Source organism: Daktulosphaira vitifoliae, unplaced genomic scaffold (genome assembly GCF_025091365.1).
Source record: "Daktulosphaira vitifoliae isolate Bord-2020 unplaced genomic scaffold, ASM2509136v1 Scaffold_5, whole genome shotgun sequence".
Taxonomy (NCBI): Eukaryota; Metazoa; Arthropoda; class Insecta; order Hemiptera; family Phylloxeridae; genus Daktulosphaira; species Daktulosphaira vitifoliae.
Window position 1 is genome coordinate 33,545,425 of NW_026099576.1, and position 22,357 is coordinate 33,567,781.

Below are 22,357 nucleotides of genomic sequence, written 5' to 3' on the forward strand. Positions count from 1 at the left end.
AAGGTCTTTATAACAAACTGTAACCAACATTTTTCAACGACAATAGTTACAGCGGACTGTATTAGATAAACTACTCTAACTAACTTTATTTTTATAAAAAAATTTCCAGAGACCAAGTCAAATCTTATCCCGCTAACACGTAACTGTGAATAACCCAGGTGAAAATTCACTGCTGTCATCAGTGAAATTCGTTCAAATAACTATATGAACAATAAAAATTTGCAAGGGAGACTTCACCGTTCCAAGTTAAAACTAAAATCTAATATACAGTAGAACCTCATTAATCGGGACTTCGCTTAATCCGGACAGCTGTCTAGTATTACGCAAAATACGCAGTTTATGCCATAGACTAAAATAAACATAAAAGCAAGTTCCTCGAATTTCCCAAAAGTATATATATTCTTATCTACCGTCATTAAAGTTATCATAAACTAATATCATGTTGCAATACATATATATTGTATATCATACATAGTAATTAGTATAATATAATATTCTTAAATCTATAATACGAACATGTTTTTTGGTTATTTTGTTTAATCCGGACTTTCATTAAATCAGACAACCTAGAGCCCTTATTGGTTCGGATTAATGAAATTCTACTGTAATTAGAAATAAAACTGAATCGGCTCAAAGCCTCTTACCTTAACTTCTCTCGTCCGGTTTAGATTTCGTACTAGGTCTAGTTTTCTTAAATAATACATTCATTTCAGGATTTGATTCTAAATCACGTGTCAACTTTCTTTTTCTCACAACTGCTTCATTATTTTTAATACCACCAAACAATAAATCCTATAAGTTATACATGTATTAAATCTATGATTATTGAAATAATAAATTGTTTTATAATAATTACATTCTTGCGAGGAGTATCTGAAGAATATTTTGTAGTTTTTCTTTTAACAATAATTGATGACTGGCTAATAATATGTCCTTCTGTTAATGTACTGAATCCAAGTAGAAGTGAATCTGGAGACTAGAAATAAAATAAAATTAGGAAAAAAACTGTTAACCTTTTTAAAAGGTAAAATAATTACCGATCCTGTTGGGGATACAGCAATATCTAAGAATTCATCATCTGAATCATCTGTATATGATGTATTGCTCTCAGATAATGTTGACACTGATCTAGAATCATCTGAATGAGCAGTAAGGGAACCACTGTCCTGTGAATTAGGATCATGATCTTCAAGTGGATATGGTCGTCTTACACGGCGTTTGTATTTTGCAAACTAAAAACCATAAATTACAATATTTATTTTCATTAATATTGAATTTCTAGAAAATTATTAAATTTAATAGTAAATTTGATATCTAACATTGATCGTTCTTTTTAACTATAGCTATTTAACAATACATAATTAACAGTTTAGAGATGAATAAAAAATTTAATTAAATTTACTGTAATAAATAAACAGACTAAAGTTAATGATTTAATTTATGCTGGGATTAATTAATGTTAATATATTATTAATACAAACTTCACAGTTTAAGAATGCACAACAGTATGGAATCTTGCTTGACATAATTATTGTACAAATAATATACAATGTATAACTAATACAAATTTGTATAATTATATTATTTAAAATATCTTTTTAAGTTTTGTGTTTACATAAAATAATATATTTTTAAGGATTTAAAAAATTATTTTATGATTTAGTTTAAATAAATATTTGTTTATTTAAGGTATTAATAATAAAAATATCTATACAATTTAATTGTTATTGATATATTAGCCAAGATTAAATTAAAATAGTTACATGCGTTTATTGTATATCTTACTTTAGACATCACTACAACCATACATTTTGATGAATTTTCTTTTTCGATTAGACTGTTCATAATTTTTATAACACATTTCAATGGGCTATCGTTTATAGTTTTTGAGTTTCCCTTGATTAATCTATAAATAAAAAATAATTTGTCTCTCTCTAACTCCCTCTACATCCTATTTTCGTAAACCCCTCAAAATATGAGTCACCTGGAAGAATTTTCCGTTTTCTGCGCTTTAAAATTCGCGTTCTTCGACTGCAGTCTCGAAACTGGTACTGTTCAACAGAAATTATTGTTTCACATCTTTTGCGACCTCGATGAGGATTTTTCGGCACCCTAATTTTTTTTTAATTTTTAATATTGTAAATATTCATTAAGTAATATATTGAAATAGAATATAAACACATATAATGATCAGTATTAAATTTTAATTTGAAAACAACAATAATTTATGAATAATTAACCCAACCAGTATTACTATAGTATTAATGTTAGTACAATTTAGTTAGTTAATTAGTAAGTGTACAACTAATAGTCTGGGTAAGCAATTTTCAATAATGTTCGATCTGATGTTGTATAAAGTATCACATAAATATAAAATTGTGAATGATTATTATAACATTATTTATTTAATAATGACTGTAAATTCTAGAACTTAAATTATATTATTGTAGTTATTCGTAAAAGTTAAGTGTACAGTCCACTCCAACACGTCACCGTGTCTCATCCTAAGTAGGAACCCAATACAAATACAGGTTATAATGTTACAAAGATTTTAATATTTGTATTAAAAAAGCCCTTGAAAATGGTTTTGAAATGAATATTAAGATTATTTTTTACTTCTTTTTCTTGTAAAAATTTATTAACTTTATTAATATTGTAGTAAATTACAAAAAAAATAAGCTTGTTTTATCATTTTAACAATCAACGTTTTTTTTAATTATTTTAAATATATAAGGATTTAAAAGTTATTTAATTGTCTTACCTTTTTTAATTTCAATTGTTGGATTTAAGTTTGAGTTAGCAATACAAATATGAATTAAATCGAGCGATCTTGGTAAATTTTTTAATGACAAAGTGTTAAATATATGACTTAATTTGATTATTCCTGATGTTGGATCTATTATTCCCAATTGATAAAAATGTACTATTTGGATTATGCATAATTTAAATCATTTTGTTTAAAATATATGTTAAAAAAAAATTTTTTCACACACCCCGGGCAGGACAGCAGTTTTTTTAAATAATGTTAAAGGTTAATTTAATGGTGATCATTTACTCAACAGTTATTCGTATCTAATCAAATCAAAAGTCAAATCAGAAGATTGTTTTAAATTTGTTTTTGTTAAATGTTTTAGCTTCGATGAGAAGGTATTTAAAATCTATTATTATTAGGTATATTTGTTTTTTTACTATTTTGCCTCTTACTTAGAGGCGAATGTGCTTTAAGATTGTTGGTTATTTTGTTTTAGAGTATATTTTTGAAGTTGAGCCCTAAATACGTCTGTTACCACTCATTAAAAAAATTGCAATTACACACTTTTAGATGGATGACTTACTTCGATTATTTCTATTTATGAAAATATAATTCCCTGTTAAAAAAAGGTACTGTTTAGATTATGCATAGTTTATTCATGAAAATCAAATAGTGATTTATCTCACTATCGTAAATTTTGGAGATAATGGAATTAGAGATAATGGAGTTGAAGCCCCTCTATACGTCTGTTGCTACTTAGAAAAAAAATTGTACCCAAAAATTTTTATATCATTAAAATAATTTGAAATTTGCCGATTATAGACAAATTTTTTTTAATTGTCATATTATTTTTTTAAAACTTTCATTTGATACAAGTTAGGAGGATACAGTTATTCTAGAACATTATCATAAATTAAAAAAAAAATTTTTAAAAATTTGAAGTTCTATGACTTTGGTAGCAGATTATTCATAAAAAACAAGTTCTAGGATCGTTTGTTTTTAACTTACAGTACATTGAATTAGTTTTATTTAAATATATAATAGAAATTGTTAGGAATGTTGGTACCATTTCAATAATTATATTGAAAACAATTTTCCTATCACATGCATTTAATATCCATATTTATTCAATAATTAATTGGGTTTCTAGAAAAAGTATCTAGATAATAAGTTTAGTCGTCTATAGTATTAAATTAAATTTATTTGAAATTGTGAAACAAATAAAAAATTGCCGTTCTCAACAATTGTAATTTCTATTTTGATTAGTATAAAATTACAATTTTGTTGTAATCTTTATCATCGGTGTTATGTTAGTTATGTGTATCTTTATCGGGCGGCTATTATCCACCTATGTGGACATTGTAAAATCCGAACGGGTCTGACCGTTACTGCCGGACGTGCCACTGTATTACTTAAATAAAATCAAATGTACACGTTTTCAATAATATGTTATTATTTTAAGTTTAGATTAGTAGTATTTATTTACACGGTCCTAAATCTCCTAGTTTCGTTTTTTTCTTCCGATTAAAGAGTAATATACAAAGTGTTCACTAATGTTTCTAATGTTCCCATTGTTTAAAACAATTGACCTAACCCAACCCAACCCAACCAATCTATCACACCTAAAAATATATAGTTAATTAAACCAAGTTCAGAATCAAAAAAGTTATCGGTTAACCATGTTTCAGTTAAAACAATGAAAGTACAATTTAAAGATGATACATTAAAGTTTAAGTTAAATAATTTTTTCCTTAAACCACGGCAGTTCTGATAGAATCCAGATATTGAGCCATTACATAGAGATGTTGCTAAGAATGGATGACTGCTTGCCGTTGACGTTATCTTCCGTTTTTCGAATGGTTGACAACAACTTTTGACAATCTATCTTCATAATTTATACGTAGTCCAGATTCACCATCTTTAGTTCTTTATTCAAGCTCCATATAACAGGAACGGAACAATTTACGTTGAAGTGGGGTTCTATCACTAACCATTCGAAAATTATCAGGAAATGTAGTACCAGAGTGCTTTGCAGAGTTTAACTCAGATAATAAGCATAAAGCATTTCCTTTACTATTTAAAATAATTTTTATAGGGCGGGTTGAATCTGCCCGGAGTTTGCCAAGGTGGACAAGTTATAAGTTCAGAGAACCAGCACTTGGAAGTGAAACAAGAATATTGTCAATTTGTCATGAGCTATTCGCTCAGTTACAAACGTCGACGTAGATTCAGGAACTCCGTATATTAAATTATTCAGCCAAATTAGGCTGGCATTTTTCACGCGCAAATGTTTCTTGGATAACTTGTGACACTGCAGATTGTGATGTATCAACTGAGCTTGAATTTTCCAAACTTGTAACTTTACTTTTCAGTGCATCAATTTCTTTACTAAGCCTAGTATTTTCCTACTTCAATTCAGTCATTTGATCAGAAACCAGCAACGAGTCAACATTGAAGTCTTTGTATTGCGAAGCCTGCAGTTCAGACATTGCCTTATTGGAAGATAATACTTCATCCTTTAAGTCCTTTAACAGAACCATCAAATCTTCATTTGAGATCATATTAGTTTTATTACTCATGTCAGCTTGATTGGACGATCCATTAACTGACCTACCAGAGGAGATAGTTAGAGAAGACCAAGTAGTAACTCTTGAAGTGTCTTTTTGAGGAGTATTTGGACTCATAATGATGTTCAATATAATATACTCCTTAAAAGTATAAAAACGCAACCAAAATCACAACCGGTAATGCTGATACAGCGTACAATTGAGAAACAATAACAGGAAAAATACAGCTGGTTGGTGATGTGTGTAAAACAAATAACTAATGTGTGATAAGAAATTAAATTATAATAGTTAACTCACCAACAAGTGAAACTTAATACGCTAATAACTGCCAAAGTTAATAATCGATATCAAAAGCATTAGGAGTTAACACTTACTATATAAAACTACAACAAAGAATGACTCAACGACTAATTGTTATGTTAAAAATAAAAGATTGTAGACTACACGCACAAATCATAACGTTATCAAATAATCAAAATATTATTCGAATGACGCTATAGGTCGTCCAAACACTGCTCGTGTGTGCATATCCGCAAATAGTGATGTAAACGACTTTTATGTTCGCACACGACAAATGTATTATAACTATTTTACTATTGAAAAATTTGCATTTTTAATAAAAATGTAGAATTAAGAACATACAATTAATAATCTTCTTTTAATTAATTTTAGTAGGGGGTGCGATAGTCCCGGCGTCCAAGCCACAAGCCGCCAATGCATTGAGATATTATTAATATTAATGTTTTGTTATTTTATACCTCAAGATTTTCTAATGAAAACAATAGTGAGTGGAAATTTGTACAACACTTATCATAGTTCTAGGTAATAATGGATTTATCTAATTTTAAAAATTCAACTAATTTTTTACTTATTTCATTTGGATCAATTTCACTGGAAATTATATTGTCTCTTAATTTACATAAAAATGTATTGATTTTTTTTATAAAATTACAAATTAATATTGATAAATTAATTATATATATAAATACTGATTGCTTTGAATTATAACTTTATAATATTGTTGAATTGTTTTCATGACGGAATCCATTTTTTACTAAATTTACTAGAATCATTCACATATTTTACAAAACTAGACAGGTCATAATGTTGAAAATATGTTAAGCTTTTGTATTTGGAATTTATTAAGGCTTTGAAATGATTTTTAGGATTATTTGTAATTTTTTTCATTGTAAAAAATATAGTGCCTACATTGATTCTCTACTAAATTAAATGAATTTAACAATTAATTAAAATCTAAAGCTTCTAACTATGGATATTTACACTACCCTCGTCTGACTATAAAAACCCATTTTTTCCTATTTAAATTAGTTCTTTTAGTAATTTTAAAATACACAAAATATGCAACATTCTGCTCAGGGTTCTTACTCTATGGGATTTAGTTTTTTTTTTATTTAATTAGGACTTTTAATAATTCTTTTAAAATTAAACGGAACTTGGAATAAATTTAATGTAAATTGTATTTTGGTGTATCTTTTATTTTAAATTTATTTGTTTATTAAATAATAAATTTTTTATATTTCTTATCATGGAAATAAATGTCAATTATATCTTATACATGTAACATTTTGAAATTATTTAATTTTTATAATAAACCCAACCCAACTTTAAATATTTATTTAATGCTAAATATTTATTGTGAGCTAAAGGTTACCATTACTTCAGATTTAAATTAATTTAATAATAATTTTATTGGATTAATTGTATTGCAACTCTTAGTAATTGTAATACTAAGAGTAAAAATCTATTGTGAACATTTCTTATTAAGTAGCTAAACATTGAGCTTAATGTCTTTGTTTTAACGAACATCGTACCGGCAAACAACACAAAGAAACTTACGAATATATTTTTTTTTAGTGTTTAATTTTTGTCTTGGTGATTAATGTGCCGCGTCCTTTCAAGGAGCTAGCGCCGGGACACATTAGGCCACTACAATACCACCTTGATAAATCTTCTACATAGATATAAATATTTTTGAATCTTGTTTTGGCCTGGCCAGAGGAAGATTTAAAAACTACTGGTGTCGATCTCTCAATAAAATATAGTCCCCCAAAAGCATGCATATTCAACAAAATCAAATAAGGGTACATTGTTGAATTATATATATAACAAAAATATAGATTGTATAGAATCTTTTAAATATAAATAACAGCCATAGATTTTGTGTTACGATATCGAATTATTTAAAATTAAATATTTTTTCTAAACAGTCATATTGACTATAAAATGCGTAGTGGACAGTGTGTGAAATACAGCGTGAATTCAAACTAAACATTGGATTGTTTAAAATATAGTTATGTTACATAAAATAAGAGGTAAGTACAAGTTAAACTTATGCTTTCAAATAATAAACAACCTATTGCGTAATAACCATCAAGATAATTTATACAATTTTGTAAGGGATATTTAACATCATTTATTGAATATAGTTTAATCCCGAGATCAATCCACTATTTTGTCATATTCGTTTGTGTTTTTTTTATTTATTTGACCATCACCCTAATGTATTTAACCACCATTAATCACATTTCTAAATCCCCATTTATTTATATCATTATACTCTTTACACTCTTACTTATTTTGCCATATTTAAACACATGTTATTCCATCATATATTATCTTATCTTATTTTGTATTATTCAATCATACATTTATTACATTATACTTATTATTCTAACTACGAATAAGTCTTTTAATTTTCTTTTGGTATATTACAAGCACTGAGGCCTTCATATCAGAATTTACACCATATTACTTTATTTTATTCCTTTAACTGGCCATATAAATATTTCTTTAACTTTCACTTTTTTTTACTTTTCTATTATATTTTTCATTTTCTTATTGATATATTACATTAGTATAAAAATAAAACTTTCACATAACACATTCACACTGTTCATTCATTTCTCTTTTTTACTTTATTATTCTATCAGCTTGTATCTTACTATAACATTTTTTGTATTCATATAATATTTGTATCTATCCATTTCTTTTTGGCATACCGTTCTTAATCTTATTTCATTTTTTAGTTTTTCAAACAAAACATTATTCATTTTATTGTTATACAAACAGTTTTTCTTGTTCATTAATGCATTTTAGTGGATTTGATTCTCCCGAAATATTTTTCTTACTTGATTTTGCAGTTATCTTCTCTCGCAATGTTTTCAAATTCAGTTCTTTATTTTTTTTAAGCTATAATTTTTCAAACTTATTTCAATAAATAATTCAATTTTAAAAATAATTATGGTGACTATAACTTTTTTTACTTAAAATTGTCATAACTTTTTTAAAAATGACTGAATCAANATTTCAATCCATTTTTAAATAATCGTCTTTTTAAGGGTAGAAAAGTGTCCCATTCAAAGCCAGATTTTACTATTATCATTTTTATTAATTTTATTTTATAAAGATGATATCAATTTCCAATTATCTGCAAATTAATTTAAAAAAAAAGTTTTTTATTTAAGCATGTAAAAAAAACTTAACCCTTAAACAGTTGCGTGATGGTCTAGCATACCCTTACATAAATAACAACGGATGTATTATATTGCATAAAAGGTGTACATAGATATAAATTTAGAAGATGGTTTTTATAGTAATATTGAGTAGATTTTCATAAATAAATACCTTCGAAAAAAAATGTATGACTTAAAATATCCATCAAAGTTGAAATGGGTCATATTCACTCCCCAGCGACTTGTAACGTTATAATTTTTTTTTGGACTTGTATTTTTTTCAAAATATCGTTTTATCGTAAATGCAATGTTATAATCGATATAATTTGTGGAATTAGGATTATGTGGAATTGCCACCGACTGTGCAATTAAGTTTTAAAAATAAATAATCTATTGTGAATTTCCACTACTCGATGATACGGAACAAATACGAACTAAACATGTAATAAATACATCCCGTCGCAATGTGGACACATTGATTATCGGTGCCTCATTTACAATTACCACTATTCACATTTACCCCTCCTGACCCTACTCGTATTATAATAATTAAATTGTATTGTAATATTAATTAGTAAAATTCAATTCAGAAAAATGATTATGTAAATACACATAAAACTAATAAATATAAGCCGTGTTTGAGCTCGAAGAAATACAAGAAAAATTAATAAAAATACATTTTGTAATAGTAAAAGCTTTTATTTGCCGTCTTAAAAATAAGATTTTGCAGTTAAAATAATTTTTTTACAAACCAAAATTTTTTAATAAAATTTTCAAAATTAAGTTTTTTTTTTTTCGTATTATAATTTTTAGTAATGCACATAATTTTGTAATTTATTTATTTTTTAATTTTTATCCATATTTATATATCATATGGTAACAAATAATGTCTTTGAATTAAAAAAAATGAACATTTTTATACATATTTTATACTTTTTTAGAAATGGAGTCTAATAGACCTCCACGCGACTATGAACGTTAAAAATAGGTACGCGCCTGCTTAAGGGTTAAATTGACATTTTAAAAATCGATCTCTTATACGCGATCTTTTATTGGGGTATTTGTAGAAAATATATTGTAGTAAATAGCTGAGGAAGTATTGAATTACGTCGATTTTAGTATAATATAAGCTTTACAATAGTAGTAAGCAATTTTTGAACTCCTAAGCAACATAATAATTCCATATAAAAGAGAAATGCAAGGTAAGAAAATTAATAATGATGGGAAAAAGAATATAAAAGGGAAACATGAAAAGTATAGGAGGGCTGGACGAGGCTGGACGTTTTGTCGAAGAAACGTCGAGTTACGTGTCAGGAAGTTGAACGCGAGTGTCTTTGTACGATTTAATTTTGTTTTGTGTTACATTTTGATATTACCTTTTTGACTTTGTGTTTAATACGTTTCTTAAATAAAATAGCTATTTGAAAACCTGGACTTAGCGCAAATATTTTATATTCACCGTCTTTTTAGAATTATGTTTGTGTGTGCGGCTAGAGTCAAGGTTGGACTACCGGTCCTTTAGTCAATCTTAATAATTAGTGTGCGAGCTGGCTATTTTTTGGGCTTAACTGTCCTTTAGTGGGTATAGTAAAAAGGTAGTTGTGCTGGTGGCTGACAAGGAGCCACCCTTCAGTCTGCTACTTTTGAGCTAGACTGTGCTGACTGGTCTAAACTCTACCCCTTTAGTAGTTCACTAATTTGAGGGATTGGGGCTGATCAGTTTATCCAACGGGAGGACACGAGAAGAGTGTGAACGACGAACTCATCGTTAATATACAGGGTGGCCCACCACTCACTGACAACTTAAATAACTTTTGATCCAGTTAATATTTTTAGTTGATTTTTTTTTNGCTGGTGGCTGACAAGGAGCCACCCTTCAGTCTGCTACTTTTGAGCTAGACTGTGCTGACTGGTCTAAACTCTACCCCTTTAGTAGTTCACTAATTTGAGGGATTGGGGCTGATCAGTTTATCCAACGGGAGGACACGAGAAGAGTGTAAACGACGAACTCATCGTTAATATATATATATATATATATAAAACATTAATTAATTTGTGTAAAAATTTTGTGTCTACGTTGGGGCCCTACCAACGTACGACATAAAATTGGCGCCCAACTCGAGGTTCGTACCGACACGACCCCTCGAAGTTTTTTTTTCGTGACATCGAAATTTGTGTGTGCGTGTAATTTCGCGTCAATAAGTTGATCCGGCGATCACTACAATACAAGGATTACTTGAAACATTTAACCGGAAGACCCGAGATTAGTGCAAAATATATTTATATATAACAATTTTATTTAGTTATTAAATTTAGTAATTTAAAAATCTCCCCAGAGAAAAAAAAAATTTTTGCGTGTGTGTGTATAATTTCTCATATATCTATAGTATGAGTAATATTGAGGACATAGAGGAAAAATTAAAAGAAATTTTTGGAGATAATACTAATTCGGAATTAGATACATTTGTTTTTGACACAATACCCGAGTTCATACCGGGTTCATTTAATATAGTTACAAACGTGCTGAACTCAGTTCAAAACCCGTTCATAGCTCCGTTCAAAATTGAGATTTCAATACGGATTTTAACATGTGGTGAACTGAGTTCTACAAAAGTTCAGTTTAAGTTCATAGACCGTTCCTCGGTTCAGCATTAAAAAGTTCGATAGCAGTTCAATTGTCGTTCATTGTTTCAATAACAGCGTGCTCTACGACGGATCATTAGATCATTAACAGTTAGTGTTTAAATGTACATTTATAAGCTTTGTACACATTCAAAAATATTATAATTTTAAAATAATATATTGTATTCTTATATACACAATGTGTCATCTGTACAAAAAATATATATTTTATACAGATTATACATATATAAGCTTACATAAAGTAATATAGTTGTTTTGTACGAGGCAGCTAGATCGTAGGACGGCTAGTTGTGAGTGGTGGCTCGCCGGGTGAAGCAAGTGAGGCACAATCTCACCTGCAATTTACCTTAAGCCGGATTCCCACGACTGGTGTACTTGCCAAATATTTGTCACTTGTGTATACTTGTCAAGCCGTCGGAACACTATACTTGTACAATTATTGGTCACTTGTCAGTTTCCCGCAGATTGTTGGTAAATGTAACACAAGTCAAAGGAATTAATGGCTTGACAAGTTTACACTTGTAGTTCACTAGTGCACACTTGTGTACTTGTCAAATACTTATCCAATATTTGATTTTAGGCCTAATTAGTTGATTTTATTTAATATATAAGTAAAACTATTTTATAGTGTAATTGTAAATATAATTTAATAGTTAAGGTTGATTACATAATGTATTAATTATATAACTTATTAATTTATAAATATTAAGTATAAAATAAATATTATTGGATAGTTTAATATTTTACTAAAATGTTTATATTTGTAAAATTCTGTTTCATTTTTGCAAGTAAAAATTATATATGTTGCGTAGCTGAAACACTATTAGTTTTACTCTGTCGAATTCTTTTTCTTTAATTTTTAGAGAAACTAACCTCCTCAAATTTGCTTTAATTGCTATTGTTGTTGGATACCGAAAACAAGATTAATACAGTTTAGTACTGAAAAATATTTTATAGTAATAGCATTTTCTATTTTATAAAGTTATATTAAAACTATGTGTGTAAAAATAGTTTTATTTCAAACTTCGATGGCTATAATTAAATAAAAATGAATTAATCGGCCAATATTTTGTTTTTGCAACCAACACTGCTCATAGAAATTAAGTAAACTGATAACTCTTGACGTTTATATCAGTAAGTATCACCTGTAAGCAATCATAATAAGAATGCAAGCGAAAAATGAATATAGATAGTAAATAAATAAAAATCTTTACTGGAAATGCCAAATTACTAAAAAAAAGTAGATAAGTGTATTAATGATATAAATTGAATGCATTTCGCTACCAAAACTCTATTTTGAAATGGTGGCTGTTCAATTGTTTGGTGAAGTTTAGTAAAACCTTCGTCTAATTTTACGGTAACATATTTTTACATTTTTTTTTTTGTATTTTTTTTTCAATTAATTGTTTGTACTTTAAGTACTCTCCACACATAGTTATGTATGAAGCATAAATAGCCATTTTATCATTATCACTAGCCATTTTAATTAACTTAAGGTTAATTAGATAAATAAAAACTAAAAATTATAGTTAAAGNAAGGTTAATTACATAAATAAAAACTAAAAGTTATAGTTAAATGTAAAGAACTATTTTAACTAAAAAATGTATTTTAAATCACTCACTGAAACGTCCAAACACTGCAGTGCTAAAAAAGCAAATGATACATGACTTAATATTTTTCAGGTCCCACCTCCAATACAATTATTTGGCATTTGATCCAGTCGTAGGAATAGTATACTTGGCTTTTATTTATNAAATAGTATACTTGACTTTTATTTATTACTTGTACAAGTGTACAAGTACTGGTATACTTGTCAAGTATACCAATCATGGGAACGCTCCACTTGTTAATAATTGGATGATTTGGCAAGTATACAATTATTGGTATACTTGGAAAGCACACCAGTCGTGGGAATCCGGCTTAACATACATTTGATTATTTAGTTTTGTAAATAAACATAATATTCACGGTCAATATGTCGGGGAAATCATTAGCACAAATTAATTGCGCTGAATTACGTCGCGAATGCGCTTTCAGACAGCTACCGTGCTACGCGACGAAACTCAACATGCTAGTTATGCTAGAGGAAAACATACGTAGCCAAGGGAGGAATCCAGCTACTGAAATTTTACCGCCCCGTACGCCGCTCGATGGCGAAATTCCAGTACGCGAATCCGAAGTGGGGGTTTTAGACAACTCCACGGACCGTGCTATCAGCGGCCCGGCGTAGCACCTTTACCGGAGGACACATCCGGTGAACCTCGCGCTACGTATATCAGCCGACGAATCTGATGTCGAGCAATCGGGGGAAATTACGCGCGCAAGCGGTCAACTAGGCGCGCCGTACGTCGAGGACGTATACGTTGCCCGCTGGATAGCGCACGCGGCAGAACAAGTCAGGGCGATCCGACAGAAAATTCGTGACATTTCGAATAACGCGCGGATCGAGGCACGGATGACTGAATTAGAAAGGTCGCTGTCGCGTATGTCAATGGAACAGCGTCAGAATTCCAACATGCTTGAGCGAATCAGTCAAAATATGCCGCCGTCCCCACATGTTGCTGTACAACCGACTATTCGACAAGTTAACGTCGAACGAAACGATATTTGACGATCGGACGCGCATCGCGTTACATTCGGTCCATCGGAACCCGACGCGACACGACGCAACACTAAACGAGCGCCTCGCGGACATCGAAGCGCAAGAAGCCCGCAACATGAGACGGTCGTACGGACAAGCGTCGCGCACGTCGTTACCACGGATGTGTAGCACGGGTTGGCAAGACGAACATTATCAGCGCACTCATACATATGAGAACGAGCCGACCGATTTTTCGTTTACGCGCCAACTACGGGAGAGGCAATTCAACACAAACGACGGTCGTCGGTCTTTCAATGATTTGTCGCCTTATAAATACGGAACTGTTTATAAAGGACACACTGACGCGGTTAGACTAGCGGACGGACACACCGTCATGACGAACGGTACCGCCACGTTTACCACCAAAATCGCGGATCTAGAAGTGTGTTTTTCAGCGGTTATTTTAGACGACCTGTATTGTGACGTATTACTTGGCCGTGATTTTCTGATTGATCAGAAGGTCGCCTGGGACTACTCAGCAGGAACAATACACTTAGGCACTAAGAAACGTACAACCTCTTGTTGGAAATCGGGCGCACGACACACGATCCGCAAACCACATCTGACGCAGTTAGATATAACCGGCGACTCACGAACGCGCGCGTTATTAACACAGACGATATGTAATTACGCAGCGGTCTTTAACGACACGGTGGGTCGCACAAAATTAATCGAGCACGATATTCTATTGAAAGACCCGACTCCTATCGCACTAAAACCGTACCCCTACCCCCTGCACAAGCAGGAGGTTATTGACGATATGGTGTAATAACCAATAAAAAAGAGAGAGAATGACAGTGAAGGTAGATAGTATAAATAAATTAATAGAAGGAAACGTAAGATGTGTGAAGTTAGATCTAAGATATATTTAAGCAAAAGAAGAGAATAATTAATTATTAATTAAAGTATTTTTATTAGTTATTACTATTAATTGTAGTTAGTGTGTTAAAACTACTCTTACCTGANTATAAGGCAATTATTACTTATCACTCTCATTCAAAAGTATATTGAAAAGATATTATTAAATGATACTATTAATTGTAGTTAGTGTGTTAAAACTACTCTTACCTGATATATCTTGGCTGCGAATCTTGTACCACAGAGTAGAGAGCAGAGGAAGTGATGTAGATTTATTAGATATTAAATAATAAGAATAGTTTGTTATATAAGCATGTTTTATAATTGTACTTAGATAGTTATTCAAACATAAATTTATCTTAAGTTAAACTATATTAAAAATGTAGACACCAAGTCACAACATAAAACAGATAAAAGTCAGCAAAGTAAAAAGAGTAAAGCTTAGTATTTAGGTGTGAACACTAGAGGAGAAAAAATAGAAGTGCCTCTTTAACGGATTGTCATAGGCTGATGAGATCCCAGAGGGCTCTTAGGTCTGTTACAATGATTCATAGTAATAAAATTTTATGTGATGACATACGTTATTTAATTAAAAAGAAAGATGTCTTTTACAACGCGGTACGAGAATTGATTTGTATTGTATCATGGTCCGCCCAGGATATGTAAACAAACAATGATAAGTAATACGTTGTATATTGCTAATTCATACGTGCAGCTGTATGAACTCATTTATGGCTTTTTTGGTAAGGACCAGGCAAACAAAATTAAACTATCATACGCCTCAGCGGCGTCGGTATGTCACTGGCAATTGCCAACGAGACGTTTGAATTTAATTAAGTATCAAAAGAATATTACAACGGTAAACGACATGGAGGCGCAGGGGCTAATAGAAACGAGTGTATCGCCATGGTCAGCACCGATAGTGCTGGCCAAGAAGAAGGACGGGACTTTTCGTTTATGTATAGATTATCGACGACTAAACGAAGTAACCGTTTCGGACGCGTACCCCATGCCTAATCTAAACGACATGGTTAGGAACATGAGAGGGGCAAAAATGTACACGACTCTCGACTTAAAGTCGGGTTATTGGCAATGCTCTTTAAATAAAAAAGCCCGTAAGTTTACGGCATTTAGAACAAGAAGGAACTTGTTTCATTTTCGTGTACTGCCGTTTGGACTCAAAAATTCGCCTGTGACTTTTGTAAGACTTATGAATGAAGTACTTAGAGGATATCTAGATGATTTTGTCTAAGTTTACTTGGACGATATAATTATTTATTCAAGTAGTTTAGAAAAGCATTTAAAACATTTAGGCAAAGTTCTAGAACGATTAGAGCGACACGGGCTGACATGTCACACAAAAAAGTGTAAAATATGGTTTTCCGAAATTTCCTTTTTGGGCCATATTGTACACGGTGAGGGCATAGACAAGCAGCCCGAAAAACTCGAGTCCATCCGCGTCCTATCGGTCCCACGGAATATCTACGTAGATGTCTCGGCATACTTAATTGGTATTGTCAATTCGTCGACAACTACGCCGAAACAATAGCGCCGCTGACAAATCTACTAAAAAGGGGGACGACATGGTTGTGGACGGAAGACCATCAAAAGGCCTTTGAACAGGTAAAAAGGGCCCTGTGTGAGTCCCCACGACTGAGTCCTCCTGACTACGCGAAAACTTTCTGCCTTCAAACCGATGCGAGTGAAATAGATGTGGGAGCAATACTCTTTCAACACGGAGATGAACCGGGAGAGAGAAGAATCATATTCTACGCCAGTAAGAAACTTTCGGAAACGCAGAAACGTTACGCCGCCGTAGAACGAGAATGCTTAGCAATTATATGGGCGACTGATAAATTTCGCCCGTACTTGGAGTATTCTCCGTTCGAATTATTTACAGATAATTCCGCGTTGACTTAGCTACACAGAGCAAAGGACAGCAATTCAAAATTAACTAGGTGGGCGCTGCATCTAGGTAATTTGAATTTTACAACGACACATGTACCCGGGAAACACAACGAAGGACCGGACATGTTGTCACGTTATCCGACTGTTGACGAAGAGTTACTCGACGACAATCTAGGGGGCGCACCGACAACGAGAGCGTCGGATAATACGCGGGCCACTCTTAACAATGTTTTTGCCTTAACCGAAACAAACGGCGCGTCAGATAAACGGCCGTTTACGGGTGGAAATACAAGAGTGGCAAAACGACGACCCATTTCTTTCATCCATCATGAAACAATTACTCAAGGAGAACGCCAGAAAAAACGATAAGGAGTCCAGCAAGAACTACAACGAATATTTCACGTTAGACGGACTATGTATGCGCGTGTACGAAGGCCCTAAATAAGCGTCCGAATGATCCTCTAACTTCGCGCAAACCAAGACAACCGTGGGAGGTCATTAGTATTGACTTAATGGGTGAGTACCCCAGAACATCAAGGGGAAAAACGAACCTGTTAGTAGCAACTGACTGTTTCAGTCGCTGGACCGAAGCGTACCCGATAGGCGCAGCGACTACAAAGACGATTATAGACACGCTCGACACATGAATTTTTCTCACGTTTCGAGTACCCCCATTATTATTATTGAACAATTAAGTTTAAATGAAAATCTAAATTTAAATATAATATTATTTTATGAATAATTTACATTATAATTAACAAACTTTTTTTTATTACATAAATCTCTGGACATAAGAAAAAAAGTACTAGATCAAACAAATCTTTATGCAGATTTAGAAAGTAAAATAAATACATTTGTATATACTATTGAAAAAAAAAATAAAGAGGAAAATCGCATTATTAAGGTATGTTATACTAGTTAATAAAACTTATATATACACATTCAAAAAATATTTTTTTATTATTTATCACTAATAAGAAAAAATACATAACTTATTTTTGTTTTTATTTTTTCAAAACTTTGAAATAGCATTATTTTAGCTTTTTTCTTACAAAAAAATTTGTTAGTTTGATAATGTTTATAGAATAAGTACTTATTGAGTTACATAGTTTTTAATACATAATATGAGTATGTATCACGGGAGGACTACTCATTCATCAGTAAACACCAACCTTCACTACATACTCACTATATGTGTTAAAATAATTGTAATTCAATGAATATTTGTCTTAAAATTGTTATTGACCAATCAAAAAATTATTTTATTATTTTAGAAATTGAATCAACAATTAAGAGATGTTATAAATAAATTTAAAATTTTGGAACAAGAATTAAGTGAAACTATTGATTTAACTGAAAAATTAGGATAAGCCAGCAGAAAAAACTTAAGGCAGCCTGTCTTTTCTGTATTTAAAATTATTTTATAATTCTAAAATTTGTATAATTCATTTTTAACATTTTAATAAAAGTATGTTTTTATAAAATTTTTCATTTTTGTTCTTTTTAAATAAAGTTTATTTAAAAGGCTTTTAAGTTGACCATGGCTGAACAATTTATTTTTGGATTTATAGTGCTAAAATATGTAGTCATAAAAATTTTCATTCAAACTTAATTCTTATTTTTAACAAAATTCTTTAACACTTTTTTTTTACGTTTTCATTGATTTACACTGTAGACAAAAATATAAATTGTTTATAGTACTAAAAAACTTTTTAATACATAATATCAGTATGTAGCACGGGAAGACTACCCATTCATTAGTAAACGCCTACCTTCACTACATATAGGGATGACAAAAATTGACACAATATCAATATTTTGTTTATAGTTTATCTATAATGATTTATAGAGCTCTGTTTGATATCGAGACATCGATATATTGAACAAAAATATCGATATTTAAAGGAAAACTATTTTATTCTGTATCACTACACCATTATAACAAGTTGGATAGAAAACTTCAAAATCATTTTTTTTTAATGAACACATTTACCTTCATATTTTTTAATAATAGTAAAAAATTGTTTACTTAATTAAAATCGTAGTTCCAATGTGCATTTTTTACAGGATTTTTAAGTCTGGTTATCACTCATTTTTATTTGAAATTGATATTCATTATTAAATTAACAATAATAATAAGTTTTTACATCATTCTATTTCCCGAATTTAACATGTTATAAAGGGTGGTGGCTCTCTTTGACATGGAGTCAAAAATGATTCTTAGTCAAGCCAATGATGAATAGGATGGGTATTATGGCCGGCTTGCACTAGAGACCGGACATCGCCAATGAGAAAATCACAAGAAATATCTTGTTGGCACCCCGGTGAACGAAACTGGGATACCAAGCGCCAAAGTATGTTTCTACTCACATATTGGCCAAGCTGACCCTTTACTCTTAAATTAAAGAAAATTGAACTTAAATTTTTTTATATAACTTCATAACTTAAATTTATTTAATCTATCATTGGTGCCTTATATGACTTGTACTTTATAATTTAATTTCAAATAATTAAAATAGAATTATTTAAATTAAAAAAATTAATATGTAAACAAAAATAAGTAGACACATTATTTGAAAAAATAAATCAAAATAAAAGATATTTAATAATTTTTATAAAATAAAAATATATATATAAATTTTTTTTAAAAAATTATAAGACTTTTGAAAACCAATCTGCTTCTCTCAAAGATCTCATGAAGACAAGCTTAGATAAATGTGTCGTGATATGCTTAATACTCTGCATTACGCATCTTACAATTATCAATGTAAAATGTATAATCTGTATTTTAAATAATTTGTAAACAAACAAATAATAAATCTCTCCGAATTCAAATAAGAATGAAAGAGAAATAATTATCAGTCACAGCCCTGTATTGTTGTCGGCTGACTTTTACGCGTTTTATTTATATATGAAAAGAACTTGTTTTAATTATTTATCTTTTGACGAAGTACGAATTAAATACTTTTAAACATATATAAGCATATCGAAATATTTATCAAATCATTTTACAGCAATTTGCAAGAATAAAAGAAGTAAGTCAATTTATATTATCCCATTTATTTAGAGTTAATAATCTGAGTAAAGAACGATGAAGCAATAGATCTATAATTCCTTTTAACATCAAGAGTAATTTTGCCAGTTTGTTCACACTTACTACATATACACATTACAGGGTCTCGAGGATCGGATTACCGCCCCGTGTCTGAAAAGAGTTTAAAAACCTAATGTGTATCTGATTATATTAATAGACACTTCGACTGGGTATTCGAGGGTCGGATTACCGCCCCGTTACCTCAGTGTCCTATTAAAGGTGTTTACAAATTTATTAGCTCATATTCCTCAATAAAGAGGACATACATTTATTTCTTTATATCTACTTGTCTTTATTGTTCTAAACCCTCGAATCATACGACCCCGATAGAACCACAACATCAGGTTCTCACTAAACCCATCGTTCTTCTTTCATTTTCATTATTTATATTTTACCAACATTTTGCTCTTATTTTTTTGAATTATAACAAATGTTTTCCAGTCAATCTGTTTCTTGCTTTAAATATTGTTTAACCAGTTTTGGAAAATAAGCGTTCTGATGGAACAGATGTTGCGACAATATTTAATTTTTGACGAGTACCGTAAAACCGGGTGAATAGAAACACTTTTGAACTTTGAAGTATCATAAAAACTTATCTATTTGAGCTACAAAGTTGATTAGTACATCAAAATACTGGTCTTGTCGAGTACTCTAAACAAATTTTACTTTGACCAATATGAATAAAAATGTATTTTTTTAAAACAATCATTNCAAATTTTACTTTGACCAATATGAATAAAAATGTATTTTTTTAAAACAATCATTAATCAGATCAAAAATTAAAATAATTAAATTGTTTAATCGCAGTCGCAGCACCTCCTCAGTATTCTAACAGCCATCGCGCTGTAGCACACTGAGCCAGTCCGTCTCTGCTCGAGCTGAACAAGATAATCAGGTTTTTAAATTGAAGGTATTTTTATATCTATGCTTCATATTTTACTAATAGATTGACATATATATAAAAAAACATAAATTCTAAAATATTTTAATTATCTATTATATACAATAACAAATATTTTTATTAATACTAAATAACGTTTTTTTTAAATATGAAATTCTTTTTAACCTCTTACATATATATATTATTAATTACCTATATAGTCAAAGTATACTTAGCATAATTAATAAATTTGGAATTAATTAATTAATTTCTCAACTCTATTCAGCAATTTTCCAATCTTATAAATTCTCAAGTTCAAACTACTGCGATAAAATCATACTGTATTTTAAGTTGAACAAAAAATACGTTATTAATAAATGAACTTAAATAATATACTTACATAAGTCAATACAAAACATATCTTAAGATGACCATTTTAAAATGTTTATATATAGGAATATTTAAAAATATAATATTTATATATTTTTTAATTATTATATTTATTTATTATTATTTATATTATTATATAAATATATAATAAAGAACAAATTTTAAATATATTAAAAGAGTGCTTTTTAAAGTAACAAATAATTTATTTATAACAGAAACGTATACACCCAGAGAAATAGTTATTAAAATTAATGGAAAAAGTANTTGTAGTTAGTGTGTTAAACTACTCTTACCTGATATATCTTGACTGCAAATCTTGTTTTACGGTGTAGAGAGGAGAAGAAGTAATTTAGATTTATTATATATTAAATAAGAAGAAAAACAGTTTGTTATATAAGCATGTGTTATAATTGATAGTCATTCAAACATGAATATACATTAATTTAAACTATTAAATTATATTAAGAATAAAGACACCAAGTCACAAAGTAAGACAAATAAAAAGGCCGCAAAGTAAAAGAGTGAAGCTGAGCACTTAAGTCTGGACGCTTGAGGTGGAAAAATAGAAGAGGCTCTTCGACGGATTGTCAAAAGCTGATGAGATCCCAGAGGGCTCTTAGGTCTGTTATAATGAATCATGGTAATAAAAATTTTATGTGATAATATACGTTATTTAATTAAAAAGAAAGATGTCTTTTACAACGCTGTACGAGAATTGATTTGTGTAAACAAACAATGATAAGTATAACGTTGTATATTGCTAATCCGTACGTGCAGCTGTATGAACTCATTTATGGTTTTTTACGGCAAGGGCCATACAAACAAAATTAAACTATTATACGCCTCAGCGGCGTCGACATGTCACTGGCAATCGCCAACGAGACGTCTAAATTCAACTAAGTATCAAAATAATATTACAAAATGTACCCCTGTTTTTTTGAAAGCATGTCCTCATGCTTAATAAAAATTGCGATTGTGTTTTTTTTTTACTTTAGTGTTATCTGTACTAATGATATATGAGTTGGTGTCTAAGATGTAAAATATAAGAATTTTTATTTTTATACAATGAAGAAATAATAATATTATATAAGCATAACAGTATGGGTGATATATTTTTGTTTTTGTTCGAAGTCTTCATCATTAATTTTTT

General features: G+C 30.1%; 2 protein-coding genes and 2 long non-coding RNA genes across 9 annotated transcripts in view; 2 read left to right on the forward strand and 2 right to left on the reverse strand.

Annotated features, from left to right (window-relative positions):
* Positions 1-22,357, reverse strand: part of LOC126906765 (uncharacterized) — a 51,081-nt gene that overhangs the window by 9,196 nt on the left and 19,528 nt on the right. The gene's annotated exons all lie outside the window — the stretch shown is intronic.
* On the reverse strand, positions 600-4,986 carry LOC126906764 (uncharacterized). Of its 2 annotated transcripts, none has more exons than XM_050687596.1 (6): positions 4,239-4,986; positions 1,985-2,112; positions 1,786-1,906; positions 1,038-1,232; positions 857-976; positions 600-792 (listed from the first exon to the last, which is right to left on the reverse strand). In XM_050687596.1, the coding sequence occupies exons 3-6, from the start codon at positions 1,843-1,845 to the stop codon at positions 646-648; spliced, it is 522 nt and encodes a 173-aa protein (XP_050543553.1). In that variant the 5' UTR covers positions 1,846-1,906; positions 1,985-2,112; positions 4,239-4,986; the 3' UTR covers positions 600-645. The 2 variants fall into 2 exon arrangements, with proteins under 2 accessions (XP_050543553.1, XP_050543552.1); XM_050687595.1 differs by lacking the exon at positions 4,239-4,986 and adding an exon at positions 2,762-2,900.
* On the forward strand, positions 15,185-21,828 carry LOC126906768 (uncharacterized). The gene is made up of 2 exons (XR_007704336.1): positions 15,185-15,468; positions 21,674-21,828. It is a non-coding gene; the product is annotated as an uncharacterized LOC126906768 (long non-coding RNA).
* On the forward strand, positions 17,633-18,328 carry LOC126906766 (uncharacterized). The gene is made up of 2 exons (XR_007704334.1): positions 17,633-17,747; positions 18,118-18,328. It is a non-coding gene; the product is annotated as an uncharacterized LOC126906766 (long non-coding RNA).

Excerpts from the sequence above, each read along its gene's own strand:
- LOC126906764 (XM_050687596.1), bottom strand. The coding sequence starts at position 1,845 with ATGAACAGTCTAATCGAAAAAGAAAATTCATCAAAATGTATGGTTGTA. Across the intron at positions 1,233-1,785 it reads TGGTTGTAGTGATGTCTAAA|TTTGCAAAATACAAACGCCG; the intron begins GTAAGATATACA and ends TATGGTTTTTAG. Across the intron at positions 793-856 it reads CAGATACTCCTCGCAAGAAT|GATTTATTGTTTGGTGGTAT; the intron begins GTAATTATTATA and ends TATAACTTATAG.